At 39.4% G+C, this 18204-nt stretch overlaps 4 protein-coding genes across 4 annotated transcripts; 3 read left to right on the top strand and 1 right to left on the bottom strand.

Moving 5' to 3' along the window:
• Positions 1-65: 65 nt before the first annotated feature.
• Positions 66-5065, top strand: cdcp2 (CUB domain containing protein 2; the record flags this gene model as incomplete). The annotated part of the gene is made up of 6 exons (XM_079488949.1): positions 66-132; positions 553-900; positions 1345-1686; positions 2774-3127; positions 4187-4365; positions 4757-5065. 6 exons carry the CDS (start codon positions 66-68, stop codon positions 5063-5065), a joined length of 1599 nt encoding a protein of 532 aa, XP_079345075.1.
• A 51-nt stretch (positions 5066-5116) lies between these two features.
• tceanc2 (transcription elongation factor A (SII) N-terminal and central domain containing 2) lies at positions 5117-8565 on the bottom strand. The gene is made up of 4 exons (XM_079488951.1): positions 8427-8565; positions 8139-8280; positions 7183-7376; positions 5117-5707 (listed from the first exon to the last, which is right to left on the bottom strand). Exons 1-4 carry the CDS (start codon positions 8526-8528, stop codon positions 5519-5521), a joined length of 627 nt encoding a protein of 208 aa, XP_079345077.1. The 5' UTR covers positions 8529-8565; the 3' UTR covers positions 5117-5518.
• A 160-nt stretch (positions 8566-8725) lies between these two features.
• tmem59 (transmembrane protein 59) lies at positions 8726-16106 on the top strand. Its single transcript, XM_079488950.1, has 8 exons — positions 8726-8897; positions 9171-9276; positions 9563-9657; positions 9755-9907; positions 10782-10854; positions 11276-11399; positions 12165-12282; positions 15348-16106. Exons 1-8 carry the CDS (start codon positions 8742-8744, stop codon positions 15498-15500), a joined length of 978 nt encoding a protein of 325 aa, XP_079345076.1. The 5' UTR covers positions 8726-8741; the 3' UTR covers positions 15501-16106.
• On the top strand, positions 15970-18198 carry LOC306943130 (low-density lipoprotein receptor class A domain-containing protein 1-like; the record flags this gene model as incomplete). Its single annotated transcript, XM_079529332.1, has 5 exons — positions 15970-15976; positions 16953-17198; positions 17301-17438; positions 17686-17814; positions 18038-18198. The coding sequence occupies 5 exons, from the start codon at positions 15970-15972 to the stop codon at positions 18190-18192; spliced, it is 675 nt and encodes a 224-aa protein (XP_079385458.1). The 3' UTR covers positions 18193-18198.
• Between the last annotated feature and the right edge of the window lie 6 nt (positions 18199-18204).

The following is an 18204-nucleotide window of genomic DNA, read 5'->3' as shown; positions in this document are numbered from 1 at the left end:
TCTCTCTCTGTTGCTATTGTATGTGAGGCGTGACAAAACTCAAAAGCTGATTCAATAATAACAACATGAGTCTCAGGGTGGCTATATTGATTAATTTACTTTTGGTCGTTCACAAGGCTGACTCCAAAAAAGGTGAGTTGCTATTTGTTATCTTGATGGTAGCCTGCACTTGATGGGAGTACTTCATCTTATAGGCACTGTATACACTGTGTAGCCTTATGTCCCATAGGGGACGAAGAGGAGTAAGTAAGTAATACAGTGTGTACGTTGGACATCCATTGTTCAATGTCAGTTTTTATTGCACAATCAAGTTGTTAGGAAATGGGAAATATACAGGTACAGTAAAAAATAAATACAAAAAAAAGTAAGTAGGAAAGAGGAAACCATAAATTATGAAGGCCATGTGCATTACCATAGCTCAGGTAATACTTTCTTGACAAATGGTTAGTCATTTGAATGTGAACCAAACAAATGCATATACATGGCATGCTGTTCTTCCAGAGTTCTTTTTAGAAACTGACAGATGGTTATTTATTTTCCAATAACTTCCAGGTGTCAAATGCGGTGGAATTCTATCGTCTTCATCTGGCAATATATCTAGCCCCAACTTCCCAGGCATGTACCCCTACAACGTTGAGTGTGTCTGGCTGATTGTAGTGGCTGAGGGTTCCTCAATTATGCTTACTTTCCACCACTTTGAGCTGGAATACCATGCTACCTGTTCTTATGACTACATCAAGATCTACAATGGTATAGCTGAGGATGAGGGGAACCACCTGGGGACATTTTGCGGTGACATCTCCCCACCCCAGTTCACCTCCTCCTGGAATGTCATGTCCATCATCTTCCGATCAGACCGTCATGTGGCCCATAAGGGATTCACCGTAGGCTACAGGAAAGGTGATCTCTTATATTCTAATTGCTTGAGTAGTGTCATCCACCTAGCCACCTTTATCTCAACTGAGAACTAACAGTTATAAACTTTTGGTAAAGGTTTAACATGTACATTTATATACATTTTGTGATCTTCATGGTAATTGTTTGGCTTCATATCTTGGCCAGAAAATGAAAACCCTGAGTTGGAAATGTATTAAATGGAAAGACCCAATATAAAGGTAGTCTGTGCAATTCTGTTTTTACTTTAATGTGATATTGCAACATATATAATGCATCAGCTTTTAGAAGCCGGCCCATTCCACACTTACCATTATTTCCTCATAACTCCCCACTCAAGGTTTGTTGTGTGTTGTTTCAACATAGAATGTTTTCAGTTGTGTTCTGCAATATTATTTGTTTTCACATTTTATAAAGGCACATCCAAATTTTTATTCCACCCCTCTCTAGATATGTGCGGTGGAGTGCTAACTGGTCTGTCAGGTGTTATCTCCAGCCCGGGTTACCCTCAGGAATACAGCAACAATGCTGACTGCTCTTGGACCATCCATGTCTCCAACACCACTGTGGTCAGCCTGGTCTTCCTTGACTTCAAGCTGGAAAATAATGAGGGGTGCAATTTTGACTTTGTAGCCCTATTTGATGGTCCCACCATCACCCACCGTCACCTGGGCAACTACTGTGGAGGGGATACACCCCCCAAAACGGTCACCACTTCTAATCAGCTTCTGGTCGTCTTCAAGTCTGACTTCAACATCGGAGGACGGGGATTCAAGGCATATTACTACTCAGGCGAGGCAGTTTGAAATTAAAAAAGGATGGTATAACTCAAATAATAATAGAAAGCAATATAATGTAATACAAAGTTACAGGGCTTTACATAAAACTGAAGAAATAACCAAATAAAACATCCGAATGAGACATGCGTACAAAATGTGCCATGTCAAATAATCAAACAATCAAATAGAATTTCAAATATTTAATTTGGAAAGCTATTGAATAGCTATTGAAAGCTATTGAATATTAAATATAACCAAACAATCCTATTTCACACATGCGCACGCAAGCACGCACGCACGCACACGCACACGCACACACACACACACTATACAGTATATAAAATTGGGATGAATTTTATTTTGAACATGCAAAAACAGTAATACAGTAATAACAGACATTCAAGGTTCAAGGTTGTACTTTATTGTTACATCTTGTGTACAGGTACATAAGAGTAAAACCTATTTTTGTTTGGCTTCCTTACAGACAATGCAGCAGCATAGATAGCATAACATTAAAAACAACAAAACCACAGCAAACAAGAATAAAGAGTGCAAGAACAAAGATCAAAGTGTAAAAATAATAGCAACATATGTACATGTGCATGTTTTCCCTGTAGTAGCAAAGTTAGGTAAACTTTTTGTGAACAGCTTCACAGTAGGTTATGTTCCATATATACAGTTGGAGGCCATCGATATTGTCCTTTTCTTTTTGCTGAGGTTTGCGTTAACCCATTTTGGGCGGGAACCCCTTTTGGTGTTTTAAACATTGTTATAATTTAGCTATTGAGAAATAGCAGATCTACAAGCTCATAGCGCGCCTACGAGCTTGTAGGTCTGCTATTTTTGAAAAATCGTGAAAATATTTATTTCAGAAAACTGGAGGATTTAGAAGGATTCTTTTAAATGTTGAGGTCAGGCCTAAATGGGTCAAATGATAAGGGACAATATCGGTGGCACCCAACTGTATATACAACACAATTTAGATAACATGTCTTATTACTTGTACTTTAGGTTGAGAAGGTGCTCATAACATGTCTTATTACTTGTACTTTAGGTTGAGAAGGTGCTCATAACATGTCTTATTACTTGTACTTTTGCAGGAGAATGCCAGCAGGTCCTTTCATCCTTAAGTGACAACATCACTAGTCCACACTACCCCAATATATATCCAAACAACATCAACTGCCACTGGACCATTAATCTAACAGCTGGATATCGGGTCAAACTGTTCTTCCCATTCATGGAGTTGGAGGATCGAAACAGTCTAACGGACGGGTGTGACTATGACTCCGTTGCAGTGTATGACGGAGACAGTCAGACAGACTCCCTAATGGGGAGCTGGTGTGGCAGGGAACAACCTCCCACCATCATCTCCAAGAGCAACAAGCTACTGGTTGTTCTCAGCACAGACAGAAATGTGGCTCACAGGGGCTTCACTGGCTCATATGTTGGAGGTGAGTGTAAGCTCACCACATCAACATTCACAGGATACCTACTCCGACCATATTATACACTCACAAATATTCAATGGATATGAAATGTGTGGAATTTGGCTCGGGTATACGGAAATTCAAATATGGAAAACCAATATTTTTGCCTCAGAACATAGCCCATTTACATGAAATATAGCACATGTACAAGGTGAGAGCTAGGCTTCCTTTGAAATCCCATTCTATTTTCATGGAAATTCCACTGCACACTACCAATGAATGTATTTGCCATGAACACTAGTGAGATGACTCAATGTAGATGAATACATAAATCATTCTTTGGCGTCTGAAGCCTGTCCTGGACAGGGGTATCCGGACGTAAAAACTAATCCAATGTTTGCAAGCATTGGACACATCTCAGTGTCTCATCGTACATTGGAAACTTACATACATTATTAGACAAGCAGACGTCTAATGAAGTGTTCATGTTCACAAACACCTGGTTTCACCAGCATAGCCCATTATTTCCCAAACCTTTTAGCTTGAGTCGAGACCCAAAAAAGAAATTTGGTGTATGCCCAGGACCCAAACTTACAAAATACAATGCGATGTGAGCTTCTAGATCTGCTATTTTCACATTTTTTACATGTTTTTACATTTATGAAATGTTTTGGAATATTGTTTTATGATCAAGTCTTTACTCATGACCTCAAATTATGGTCCCGACCCATTGTTTTGGAAACACAGTAAACACTGTATCCTAATGCCATAATAAAGCTTATTGTTTTTTAACCTTAGAATAGAATGCTGCACAATGAGCTTAACAAGATATGACAGAACACTACAAAAAGGCTTCCGTTACTTTGCAACCTATTGAGCATAACAAAAGACCAGTATATAATTTGTAGTATTGATTGAATGATTTCAGGGACAGTTATACAATAATGCTAAAAAGATAAGACAAAAAGCATGGAGGTCTCGTTTCCATTGTGGTCCTATGTATCCAACTCATCAAGCAGTAGTACTTTTCTGTCAAACTGGTGTTGAACCATCTAATCTCACCATATGTGTCCTTCCTCAAAGTGGTGCCGGTGAACATAAGCTGCACAAGAAGTGAATTTTCAATCCTGATACCCCAGCAGTCCTTACCCGAGCTTGACCGTGAGAGCATTTACCTGGGGGATCCATCCTGTGCAGCCCAGTTGACAGCAACATCATACAAGATACTTGCCCGTTTTCAGAACTGTGGCACTGCTGGCCAGGTGATATTCCACCTACAGTACATTCCACATGAACAGTGGACTGTACATCTACAAAGTATCAATTAATTAGGACTGCATGGTTATCGTTAAAATGATATGGACATGACAGGACATGGCTTGTACAATGCTCTGGTCGTTACAGTAGTTCTTGTGTATAGGTGAATTTCACATTGTGAAACGTGGAATCGCAATTTTCTGTTATGTTATATTATTATGCAACAGAAGTATTAATGCCCTTTTTTGTGCACCATGATATTTTCCCATGTCCCTTGTCAGGACATTATATTAACTCTTTGTACTGGTATCACATACCATTTTGATTTCATGACTTCTTTATATATGCAATATAGCAAATTACTTCTGTTAAATACCAACTTCTGATCCACTACAGAAACGCCGGAACATCACCGTTCTGGTAAACATACTCTACATCGACTTCTCTGATGGAAAAAAGCAGAACATGCAAGAGTATGAGGTGCAGTGCGATGCCCAGAGGAAAATTGCGACAGTGGCCATCATCTCAATAGAAGAACGTCAGAGGCAAGCAGAGAGAGCTCGCCTGCAAGCAGAGATGCTTGCGATGACAGGGGCGGCTGCAGAGGCTGAGCCTCCTGACCCCAGTGACATTGTCTTCATCGCCATTTGCGTACTGGCTGTCATTCTTATGGTGATAGCCATTATATGGCTGGTGCTTCTTTAGAAATACAATTCTTCAAATTCAGAAACGAAATGAGGGAGAGACTTTTTAAAAAAAAAACATTCGTCGTACTGTATCTATTTTTGCAACAAAAACAAAAATCGGATAAAAAAAGAAAACAGTATTAAAAACAGAGCTACATGAAGAATGTTTACCCTCTGATTAAAATGTATAATAACATGATCATCTCCACTCAACATTAAATTGCTCGATGCAATGATTTACATTTACAACAATAAATCAGTACAAGTCTAATTATGTGCCACAAACTAAAAGTAAAAAATAAGCTTTTTATAAAATCTATTAAGAGGAAATTATCTTAAAAAAAATGGTGAACAAGTATGGGGGCCAAGGAAAGAAACAGCAGCAATAATACATCCATAATGATATCTTGATAATTACACATCAGCAGAGTTCTTTGCAAAAGGTCTTCTATGCTCAGTCCAACACAGCTGGTTATTTCTTATAATCAGAAACCAACTTATCAACAGTGACCGTGCCGTCTTTAACTTGTGCTCTAATCTCAGGCTTGTGTTTGAAGGCAAAGACCAGTGTCCTCACAGTCCTTCTGTATGAACCGCTGAGCAACCGCGAGCTCCGGTGGAAAACTTCTCGTTCAATGTTGTCAACTAGACCACAATCCACCTGCAGGATCAGATAAGCAATAATCATCAACACAACAGATACATTCATTACTCAGGGTTTGTGGTTATTGATAGGTGGTATAGGTGGACGAGGACGACATCACAAACATAACTTGCCCATGACACAAATATATGGAGACTATTCTGTCACACCGAGTGATGCACCGAGTAGAAAGTCTGTCGAATTAGTGGATCTACAAATCACTAAATCCGCAAATCCCCCATATATGGCATTCCATAATATATGGGCATATACATGGGACAGACAGACAGATACAGAAATATATATGGGCATAAACGGGACACTGACAAACAGACCAGTACAATGGTTATATTGTTTCCAAATTGAGTAGCCTACTTCTTGTAAACTTTCCTAATGCAATCATGGCGATTACTCAAACCATTCAATCTATAATTGCAACACTACTGCATGCCATGCTATCTGAATGCACATCAATGTAAATATTGTACAGATAATTGTATAATCTAATCTCTGTAGTATATTGTATGTTTTTGTGAGCGCCTGTTGTCCCCTGCACACAACTACTTTGCTTGAAAATATTCCTGAAATAGGATTACCTGGGCAAAGTCCTGCATATTTATCATATTTGTTTAATGAACAAATTCTGATTCTGAATTACCGGTATGTAAAAAGAGGCTGTAAGTGACTGGTTTAAACATTACTACAGTAAGAACAATCCCGTTTCATTAAAATCCTTTAAACTGCATGGCTAATCCTTGCTATATTATGGCTATGTAATGTTATGTTTATCATTTGTCATTTTAATTTTAAGGAATGCACTCATGCACTATTATGACTAACATAATATGATTATTTTTGAGTGGTGCAACCACTCCTATAGACAGCTATGTGTGTGGCTACTGTGACACAGGGACACTGTGTCCGAGCACGAAAATAGCGTTATAGCGTTTGTTTACCACCAAGTGCCACTGTTGCACAGCCTAACACACAGCCACAGACACACACAGGCCAGGGAGGAGGGCTTGTACAGTACAGTACAGTACAGTACAGTACAGTACAGTACAGTACAGTACAGTACAGTACAGTACAGTACAGTACCCATGGAACGTAAATGTGCCGGTGCGGATGTTATACAAGGAGAAGAAATGTGTACAGTACAGCACCACTCACTTCAGACGGGTCTGATTTTTCATAATGCAAAAGGAAATAGAGAAGCATAGTATGGACTAGCCCTAGAATGGCTGTGATATTACATATGTTTTCCAAATACACAGCCATAGATCGCTCCTATATGCCTGCCTGTGTCTTCAGGCATAAAACGATCAGGCTGCAGTGCTACCCGAGCAGGCATAGGATAGGATTGATCTATGGCTGTGTATTTGGAACATACATGAAATGTATAATATCACAGCCATTCTATGGCCAAGTATGGACAAAAAGCAGTAGAAATTGGTATTTGGTATGTTTCAATTGCAGTGCCCATCAATTCATACCTTTACTTCCAGAGCATCAGCCATTAGTCTTCTCGCATTGCTTCTGAGTCCTTCAGATTTTGGGTCAGAGCGGACTTCAATAGATGGCTTACTGGAATTTTCTTCAATAAAGGTTTTCCACTGAGTATAAACTTGTGCTGCCAATGCACTCACATCAGGGTCAGCATGCTTTCGCATTTTGTTGACAGTGTGACCTTTGAACAGACAGAATAATGCATGTATGTATTACTTAATATGGTGATATGCATGCATAGCTGGTTGTTTGCTATTTGTTTTCATTTGTTCAGTGCAGCGTTCATTTCGGGCCCGTCAGTGACAGAGAATGTTGTCTGTGTGCAGTAATCATGATGTTAGGTCATAATAGCACAAGTGTGCATTCCTCATCCAGGTTGGTTTGCTTAATATTGCATTCATGATTACTATTCATAATTATTTATACTGGTGATTTTTTTTATGGGAGAATATATATGTTTTTAAATAATTGTCTTTGTTACTCATTTTGACCAAATAGTCTGTAATGGCCTCTATACTGTGCCTCTGCCTTATGTTGAGATGGGTTGTACAATGTTCAGGTTATTTATTACTATGTTGCCGATTTTAGCCAATCAGGAGAGTATAGGCTACCAATTTATCAGCTTAAAATGTAGTGTTCCAGTTTCAATTTCATCTGCTCAATTTACTTGTGTCATAAATTTCAATTTCACTTGTTTATCCTGTATATAGACTCTCTCCTCCTGATTGGATAAATCTGGTATCAGAAATGTTCTGATAACGAGCTGGAGAGATGGGGAGACCTTGACCCGTTACTGACCATTGTGATCAAACACTTTTTTACAAAAAAATAATTGTTTTAAACAAAAAGTATCATTTTACAGCAACCATGTGTCATAATCATCCAAAAGCAAAGTGTTGTAAGTGTAGCGTAGGCAACAATAGACTTCAGATGAATTGAATACCTATTTTTGTGGACTTCAGGACCTCCCTGGATGGTATCTTTTTGTTCAGTTCTGTCAGGGCTTGCAGGAGGTTGTCTTTGCTCTGATTAGACAACTCTAACATGGACTTGTAGCGCATGATATCATCAATCACAACCACTCTCTGAAAATAACACACAGGAATGACATGACTATTATTGTTGTCCAACTTGTCTGTCCAGTCCAGATGTTTCGAGACTGTCGTCACCTTCCTTTCATTATGATTATGTTCGCGGTCACTCAGTCACTGCAAAACTCTCAGCTGCTCACCCGTAATGACTCGATCGTAGTCTGCCGAAACCTCTTTCCTCCCATACTCTTCATATCATTGGATGTTTCACCTTTGGGCAGCCGCACTACGAATTTATCCATTTCCACGAAACAACAAGAGCTCTGCTTCTATCAACTATAGACTGGAAATATAAATATAAACGTTTATTTCGTGGTCAGGGGCTTCTCGGCTAGTTAACATAGCAACGCTGGCACAAATCTCGTGCTACTCAAATTCACGCGATATTAGCACCTAGCACGACGGAGGAGGAAGAAGAAGAAGAGTGTTGTTTGTTTAGATTTTACAGAGACAAGATGGGGACTTATTCGTCCTTTTATTCTGTTTTGGGGCTTTCCGTCGTGCTCGCATGCACATTGGCGTCTTCCGACGTCTTTGACAGCGTTTTAGGAAGCACAGCATCGTGTCACAAGACATGTCAAATGACATACAGTTTGCACACTTATCCACGGGTGAGTACTGACTGAGTATTCATTGTGCTGCTAGCTCTGGTCCATAGCTCTCTAATGCCTAGTTTGAGCTATGGACCAGAGCTATTGTGCTGCTAGCGTAGCAAGTGGGCCTTTCAGTGCTTTCAGATAACAATCATCATGTAACGTTACCATAACGATTTGACAGACAATGTAATAAGTGTGTAGTAGAGAATAATACTGTGCTACTTGCAGACAGCCATTCTGTCGGGTGGCAAAGCGTTGAACTTGAACTGGTTTGTTTGTTTTGTTTAGGAGGAGGAACTGTATGCCTGTCAGAGAGGATGTCGTCTGTTTTCTATATGCCAGTTTGTTGGCGACAGCGAAGACCTGAATCAGACCAAATCTGAGTGTGAATCAAGTACGTTGAGAGATATGTGGGGATTTTGCTGAAGAATTAATTGGTTTCCAGTCCACCAAATGGTCACATTTATAATTGTATATAACTCCAGCATCTGTAAAAGGGAAATTGTTCTATTTGCTCAAATGTACAAGTCTATGTCTACTCAGTCCCACACCCACTCAATTACGCACACTACTTTTCCAATGAGTTAACTAACAGTTAAGACTTCTATGCCAAGTCTGTCCTCCAATCTCCATAATCCTGTCTAACCATCTGTTACCATCTCTAAATGTACATACTGTAGCCTGCCGTGAAGCCTACACCCATTCAGATGAGCAATATGCATGTAACCTGGGCTGCCAGAGTCAGCTCCCAATTGCTGAGCAAAGGCAAGAGCAGGTACGAAAGAGCAGCAAACCACTTCAGTGCTTCTAGAAGAGTTTGTCTGAGTGTACAAATGTGTCATCAAACCTACCTCACTTATTTTGTTTCACAGTTGGTGGCCATGATGCCCAGGATTCACATGCTACAACCCCTGACACTGGTTAGAGGGTTTTTGGATGATGTAATGAGCCAGGCCCACAACTTAATCACTTCCTCGTGGACATTTTACCTTCAGGCTGATGATGGCAAGGTTGTCATTTTCCAGGTACTGTCTGTCATAGAGTAACGTAATAGTCATATTACCTGACAATTAATTAGAGTTGTTCCGATACTGATACCAGTCCGGGAATGCCTTCATACTGCCTATAATGCTGGGTCGGGTATCGCAGAGTTTGGCAGTTCGCAAGTGTATCCACGACCCAATGTCATGATGATAGCCCATTTAGGTTACACAGGCAAACAACATGTGCCGTGCTAGTTGAGTGTGCTTAGTTTCGAGTGAGAAATGTCAGCCATTTGGTAATATCTCACAGAAAAATCCCATCAATACAGGGGTGACACTAGTTTTGCCAATGTCAATTTATGTGCATTAGGTTTACAAATGCTTTAATCTGAGTCAGACCATACAGCAGTTATAGCAATCATAGTGTATCACATCCATACAGAGTTAGTAGCATACAGATACTAAACATAAAATGTAATGCACTATATATTTATGGGTAGCCGGGGTTTGACACTTGACACTAAGGTCTCAGAGCCAGAGGCACATGTTCATGTTCTACTTGCCCAAAGGTCATGCCCGAAAAGTAAATCGTCCATTATAAAATGATAGGTTACGCTTGTAGAACAAATTCATGTTAAATCCAACCGATAACGCTGAGTGGCGACAGTCACTCGAATGAGTGAAACTGCTAGTTGTAATTGTAAAAAAGGTAGCATTGTTCTTGATGAATAGCCAATAATATTTAATCTATAGAAGGAATGCAAGTGCTCGTCAGGCAACCGCTAGTGTGGACCCCTGGTAGGTACTCTGTACCACACAAGCAATTTAAAATATCGGAAAGGAGAAAATGGTGTTGGAAGATAACGGCTAATGTAACATGACAGTGAATCAAATAGTTTTGTTTTCTGACCAACAGACTGAACCACAGATCCAGTTTATTCCCCAGTTTGAGCCGGAGAAAGAAGCCAAAGAACAGCCACAGGAGACATGTATGCCCCTCTCATACTGTTCATAAACTAGGGCTGGACATTTACTTAAAAATATATCAAAAATATATAAACAACCAAAATTAACCAACTTAATCTAACAAAAACATGTATAGATTTTTACGAAAATAGAGAAAATAGCCCATCTACAAGCTCACAACGTGCTGCATTGCAACGCGTTGTGAGCTTGTAGATCGTTTTTTTTTTCACTTACAAATAATAATCCATTGATCGTTCGTAATTGAGGCAAAAGTTTGAAATAATCATGATTGATTTGAAGTTATATTGTCCCGCCATAGCATAATCACTATGATAACAAGGTTATTCATTTGTAATGAGCAGAAAGCACAATGCCTTCATTCAATGTGGAAAAAATAATTCACAACTTATTGGATTCCTCTCATATCTCATTTCTCATTTAAAGCTCACGGTTTGAGCGGCCCAATTTACAAAGACTACCAGCGCAGCTTCATCCAGGAGAGGGAGAGAGATATGTTTGCAGATCGCACCAACTATGATGACTACAACATCTTCAGCTGTCTCTCAAGGTAACATAGCCCTATACAAAAACGTTGTCTAACTTGTATCTTATTCAAATCATGTAACCAGTTAATATTTTCAAAGGTATTAAGCGTAGGTCAGAACCATTTCCTCAATACATTTTGTCCTTTTGAGCATCAATGTTCTTTTACAGCAGTGCCTTCCTTCCAGGGGTCATCCATGTGTCCGTACATGGACAAAATGTGTCCAATTTTCATTTTTTTTATCATTAGACCAAACTGAATGTCAGTCTCTGAGTTTTCTTCAGAATATGTAGGACACTGATTTACTATGACAATACGTCACATTAGGAGTCCACTAGGACAGTGGTTCTCAACATTCTTATTTTCCAGGACCCCTTATAACACTCTCAGAGTTATAAAGTAAAGTTCATTTTAGTTTATAGCTCTGTGTTTCTGGTAATATCATCCGTTCATTTGTATGTCCATGGCAAAAGTAGAATTTTGACAAAACATATGCCACCACAGCCAGCATGGCAATCACCCCTGCTTCCTTCATATGCAGTTAAAACCCCCATTCTTCAAGACTCATTTGTGGAAAAAGAATAGTCTAGTCCCCGATTATAATATGACCCCATTTTTTAGGATATTTCCATTGGAAAAAAAGTAAAAAACGTAGTCTTATATTTAGGCCAATAGGGTATTTTCCTTCACACTTGAGTGGTGTCAAGTACAATCACAGTCTTATGTTCAGTCACTGAGCTGGTCCATTAACTGATTTATGTTTAATCCATTATCCTGTTTCCTTCTTAGGAACCCCTGGCTCCCAGGTTGGATTCTAACCACAACTCTGATTCTATCTGTACTGGTGCTGATCTGGATCTGCTGCGCTACTGTGGCAACTGCTGTAGATCAATATGTACCCGCTGAGGTCAGTCTTTGGCCCAAACCGTACCAATGATTCGCCATGCAACTCCTTGCAACCAAACGGTTGCAAGTAGTTGCATGAAACCATTATCCCCAAACAATGGCAGTTGCTTTGGTCGCGGTTTGGGCTTTTCTTTTACTCCCTCCAGCTCTTATTTGGTTTCCTAGCGCTTCTATTTTGTACATGAAAACTAAGGGCATGCAGTATTTATAACATATATTATGTTCAGTCTTGAACCATGATTAGTTGCTTGTAATATTGACCATCTAGGGATGTAGCTATCTTCTGCTAAACTCAGTGTAATTCACTCTGGATAAAAGCATTAGATACTGTACATTTAAAGTGTAGTCAGTGGCGCTTGTAAAGATTATGCTTGTAATTGCTGACTTTACCTGCGGTCTCGTGTTTCTAATGCAGTGGATAGCCAGTTTCGAGATGAGTTGTATAATGTGTATTAAAAGTGACAGTGCAGAAGTATTTATAACTTTGCTCTCTTCACACACTTACCTATCTTTCTCAGTGAAAATTGTTCACAAATAAGAGGGAGTAAAAGCCGGTAACTAACACCTAGGGCCTGGGCCACCTCTGGGATCTGAGGTGGCTTTCTGTGTTCTGAAATACGCTCTGAGAGCGGTAGTGCACACCCCAGGTGAACTCTAGTCGTCCTGAGTGCTGCGTTTTGGGATCTCTCGGAATACACACTGACCGAACCGGAAAAGCCGGATTGTCCAAGTGTCTGAAAATTTGTGACAACTATGATCCATCATGTCATTGATTGCAATGACATGATGACATTCAAGACATAATTAAGTACCCAAATAAATCCATTTGTTACTTGCATAACAGGTTTTCTGGTGGTGAGCGTGCTGTCTGAGCCCGCCCCCTAGATTCACGACTTGTCAAGTATTCAAATCATTTGCATGGTTGCAACAGGTTTGCCTGTTGTGTATGGCTCCAGTACTCCTGCAGTGTTCTGTCTGCACGCAACAAGAATGTCTCGTCCACCAAGAAGAAAAGATTTGTCCAAAGCATTTTTAGTTTTGCTACTAGTAAAGAAGTTGTCTGATTATTTTGTGTGTCTAAATTAGTGCTATACCAATGTGTGTGTGTGGTTGTGTACACGCAGGCACTCGCGTTCATACTTCATTTCACCCCATAAGCTGGTGACCCGGTCAAAAAATTATTGACACCACTGAGAGTAGTGACCAATATACAACCCACAATATACTATAATATACTCCATAAGAGTGTTAAAAGTGGTAGCATCGCCGGAAATCTAAAGTTAAATTGGCCACATGGTATATACGTCACGGTCGCATCCCTTGAGGTTTTCTATACCCAGATACAAATTAGCGTTTCGTTTTATAGGCTATTTGGTTTTGGAAAACTATCCAAAGAGTTTTGCAAGACTAATTATTAATGCTAACCTGGAGAATTCACTAGGTAGTTGAAAATGTGAGGATATGTCAGTACTCCCTCCATTTGGTTGGATTATTTCCCCAACTACATAAAGCTGAGTTAATAAAACAACGGTAATTTCTCATGTTACCGCTCCGTGGTAGGTAGAACATTTATATAAACCACATGAACAAAGTCAGTCGGGATTGGGATGTATTATTGAGAATTTCCCTCTTCAAATTCGGTGCTCTTAGTGATGTCACTGAAATGTGACTGTCTGCCATCTCCTCTGCTCTGTTAACACAAGTAAGACGCGCAAACGCGGGAAGCGAACGCAGCTCGTAAATTGCAATAACAACAATTAGAATAAATTACGTACTTTTTAAGGTTTTTTTTAAGTTAAGTTTTTTTAAATTAAATGTTTTTTAGTGTGTGTATGTGTGCGTGCGTGCGTGTTTCTTTACACAGACAGACACACACACACACACAGACGTGATCTGCTGGGTCTCATAGTAAATGCTCACTGCGTTCGCAATTATGGGTAACCCATTCAAGTGGTAAATTAAATGTGAAATACATCCTCTATTGAGAAAACAAGAAGATGACACTCATTTGGAAACATATTTTTATTCAAATCAATATAGTCTTCAGTTAATTTCGTATTATTTTAAAAGTAGGCTAACTATAGTGGAATTTCAATGGGCTTCTATGGGCTGGCCTGCAGTACACCGTTCCAACGGACCAGAAGTGATAGCGCTGTCTCAATTGTGGGTGTGATTTTGTAGGCGCCTGTGTGTCTATACAGAGCACAACTGTCCACGTGGGGAGGTATAGATATAAAAAAAATTAGATGCCTCATTGGCCGCTGCAGTTCGTTGGAGCATGTGTGTCCAGCGTAAGGAGGAAGTCAAGCGGAAGTGCGGAAGGCACGCTGCATCGCTGCCACTCAAGTTAAAGTCAAAGCACGTCATTTCCGGGATCAATTCAATCCAAAGGAGCTTTATTGGCATGAGAAAACAAACGTTTGTTTGGTTTGGAAAAAATGTTTAAACTTTGGTCGTTATTGAGAACTGGAAAAATATTGTTAAAAATGAGTACATGAACAGGAGAAGTCATAACATGACATGTTTCTGATAATTTTACATCTGCTGGACTTGAAAACAAAAATAATATGCACTATATATATATGTTATGTTATGTATGCACATGTTTTATGTGCATAATAACCAAAATAAAAACATTAAAAATAAAGAGAAAACAAACTCATACATTTCCTCTGATTGGTCTACCAAACGCTCCCTTCAGTTTCGTGACGCACGTTCAGCGTCGGTCACACACGGAAGCTTGACAAGCTTCTGCTTCCGGCAAAAGCTTGCCTCCATGTTGCCTGATCTCAAGAGACGCACTAACCTGACTCCGCCAGATGGGGCAGCAGAGAGTACACTGGGTTCCCTGCCCTCATTCTCTGCTGCCCCATCTGGCGGAGTCAGGTTAGAGACGCACGCCCCAGAGCCGAAGTAGGCGTCTACCTTTTTGCCGTATGTCTATGTGGGGAGGAACCACTTCAACGTAGACTTGCTATATGCAACAGGTTGTTGAGCTTTTTATTTGTTGTCACTTTTGATAAAGATTCTATACCAATGGCTGTGATTTCCTTTGATTACTTTCAGAAGCTGAGCATCTATGGTGACGTTGACTACATTAAGGATCAGAAGTTGACTCCATACCCAGCATCCTCCCTGGTGATCATCACGTCCTCAGGGCAGGATGAAGAGGCTGGGCCCCTGCCTTCCAAAGTCAATCTGGGCCAGTCTAACATTTAGGAGCCAATATGATTTTAAATGAGGGTCATTTCTTCCTAATAATAAAGTAAAATTGCTTGTTTCCCTTGGGCAAAATACCCTTGTATCTTGCTGTCTAAATGGGGTTAACTACTTTAAGCACATTTTCTATGACTGTTGTGTAATATCTTTCTTGCATTTGGAATTGAAGTGATGAGCAGGGTGTTTCTTCTGTATATTGGTATAATTGAGGCATTACACTAAAGTAATGGCGGTACAAGCCAAATAGCTTTTGGGGATTTTTTTCCTACTGTTTTCATTAGTACTCTGTTGATGTACTTATTTTATTGAATAATGCTTTGTTAAACTATTTGTGACTTGAAGTAAAGGTTTCAAGGAAAAGCTTAAACCTAGGGTGAAACTGATTTGGTTTGAAGTAGATTATGCTTATAATTGCTGACTCTCCCTTTGCGGTCTCGTGTTTCGGATGCAGTGGATAGCCGGTTTCGAGATGAGTTGTATAATGATGCCGTTAATCTGTATTAAAAGTGACAGTGCATAAGTATTTGTAACTTCACTCTCTTCACTTTCTCAGAGTGAAAATTGTTCACAAATAAAAGAGGGAGTAAAATCCACGTTGATACTGTTCTTTTATCTTTTTTCTTATTTGTTTTAAACTAACCATTAAGGCTCTAAACAAATGCCTCCATGTTGGCTGTAGAAATTGCAATCATGTAATAAGTCCAGTGATTTATAAGGTCATTAACTAACCTGTTGCCTCTTTGCAATATAATGGTCAGACTATATTGGTTAATTTATGAGTGTTATCAATCCTTTTTCCATAAAAGTGACACCTACCCAATCTGATGGTGAATGTACTATAGTGTAGGTATTGTTTGGATTTGGTGAGCAATGAATTTGGTCTGCATGTCTGAGCTGGCATCAGAAAAGGTGTAGTCCTCTGTTTAAACTGTAACCAAGTGATGACCACCAAGCCCTCTTGTCATACAAACGGAATATTTCACTGCTGTATAGCTGAAAAGCCAAGCTGTATAAACAAGTCATGAATTGGCAAATTCAATATGAAATCTAACAGGACCCATCCACAGGTAATGTAAAGTCAAATGCAATATGTGTGATGTTTACAGTATTGGGGTGTTATGTACTTATTTTGTTTGATAGTACATGTAATGGTTCTTTTCCATGTCAGAGACATTTGGATGTTCATTCAATTGGAACAGCTACAACACTTGAAGATGGTAAGCGTATTGTTTAAAATGATTCCAGTATCACTACAACTTTAGTTACTGTGGTTTTTAATCATACATTTTTATTATTTAACTACCTACCCGAGACAACTATATCACATACAGTAATCATGTTTCATCTCTACATTGATGTCATGTTCTTACAAATTGTATTGTTACAACAAAAATCAAGAACAGTGTTGAGACTTAAAGTAGGAATGACTGATATTGGTTCCCAAACAAATAGCAAGTTTGGAATCAGTAATTGTACAATCCAACATTTTATTTATTTTTATAAATATAATTATATGCCTGTGGTTAAGCTGGGTTAAAAGTACCTTCTTATTCCTAGACTGCTGTCTGGAATGCTGTGGGTGCCACTGTTGCAGCAGAAGGACCATCTGTGTTGCTAGTGTTGTGCTGTTATGTATTGCATTAACTGTGATTGGTGTTGTACTTGCCTTGCTATTAGGCATTCCCAAACAACCTCCTGGTAAGACACCATGTTTTTTTTGTTTTAATATATTTAATTATAGTCAATTTTTACTAAAACAAGTGTCAAAGGTGTAGCATTTGTTTTTCATTAATCCTACAGTGAACCGTTTATGTAGAACAGAAAAGAATGGCACAGGCTTCCTTTGTGATGACAGAGTGACCTGCATACCACCCTCAGACCTCTGTGATGGAGTCTTGAATTGTCTCAGTGGAGCTGATGAGGACAGCACCATGTGCAGTAATGTACACAACGTACTTATTGTATTGTCACTTTGAATAGAAGGGAATTGAACATGGTAGACCCTGTTGGAAACAAGTGTAATGCTTAATTGGGTCGTCCACTCACAGTTAACAGCCTTTGTATTGAGTTTGTGCTCGAAATGTACTGTAATTCTGCAAAATATTTCAATCAATCAATCAAATGGAAAATTAAATGGGGGGCGGGGCAAAATTCACAACTACCTTAAATGTGTTCATGTTTCTAGTTGATCTACCCATCCACCTTCCTGGCTATCTTGTCTTTCGATGTGGGAATCCATCCAACTGGATTTTCATTGATCAAAAATGCAACCACATCAATGACTGTGCGGATTGTTCCGATGAGATTGGAACATGTAAGTTTAACAAATATAAAAATGTAGGCTTTTTCTACAGAACAGCTGTATGCTATTTTCTGACAGTTAGCCAAATACATAAAACATACCGTAATGTATGAATATTTGATTAACTTAATTCCAGTTTAAATCAGTAGGGTGAGAGCACAAAATGAATGAGCTTACAAATCTGTTTATTCAACATGTACATGATAAACTATGTGTAAACTGTGTGTCTTGTTAGATGCTGCCTGTCCGCTTTCCTGTAGCATGGGATGGTGGCCCTGCAGTTCTGTGGAATTCCAGTATTGTGACTGCATCCCACACAGTTTGTGCCAAGATGGCCAACAGCACTGTCATGACTGGTCTGATGAGTACATCTGCACGAAGATAAGCTAGCTAGGCTGTGGC

Source organism: Electrona antarctica (genome assembly GCF_951216825.1).
Source record: "Electrona antarctica genome assembly, chromosome: 19".
Classification (NCBI taxonomy): Eukaryota; Metazoa; Chordata; class Actinopteri; order Myctophiformes; family Myctophidae; genus Electrona; species Electrona antarctica.
The sequence above is the reverse complement of the archived record's forward strand: the minus strand, read 5'-3'. Positions and strand labels throughout refer to the sequence as shown.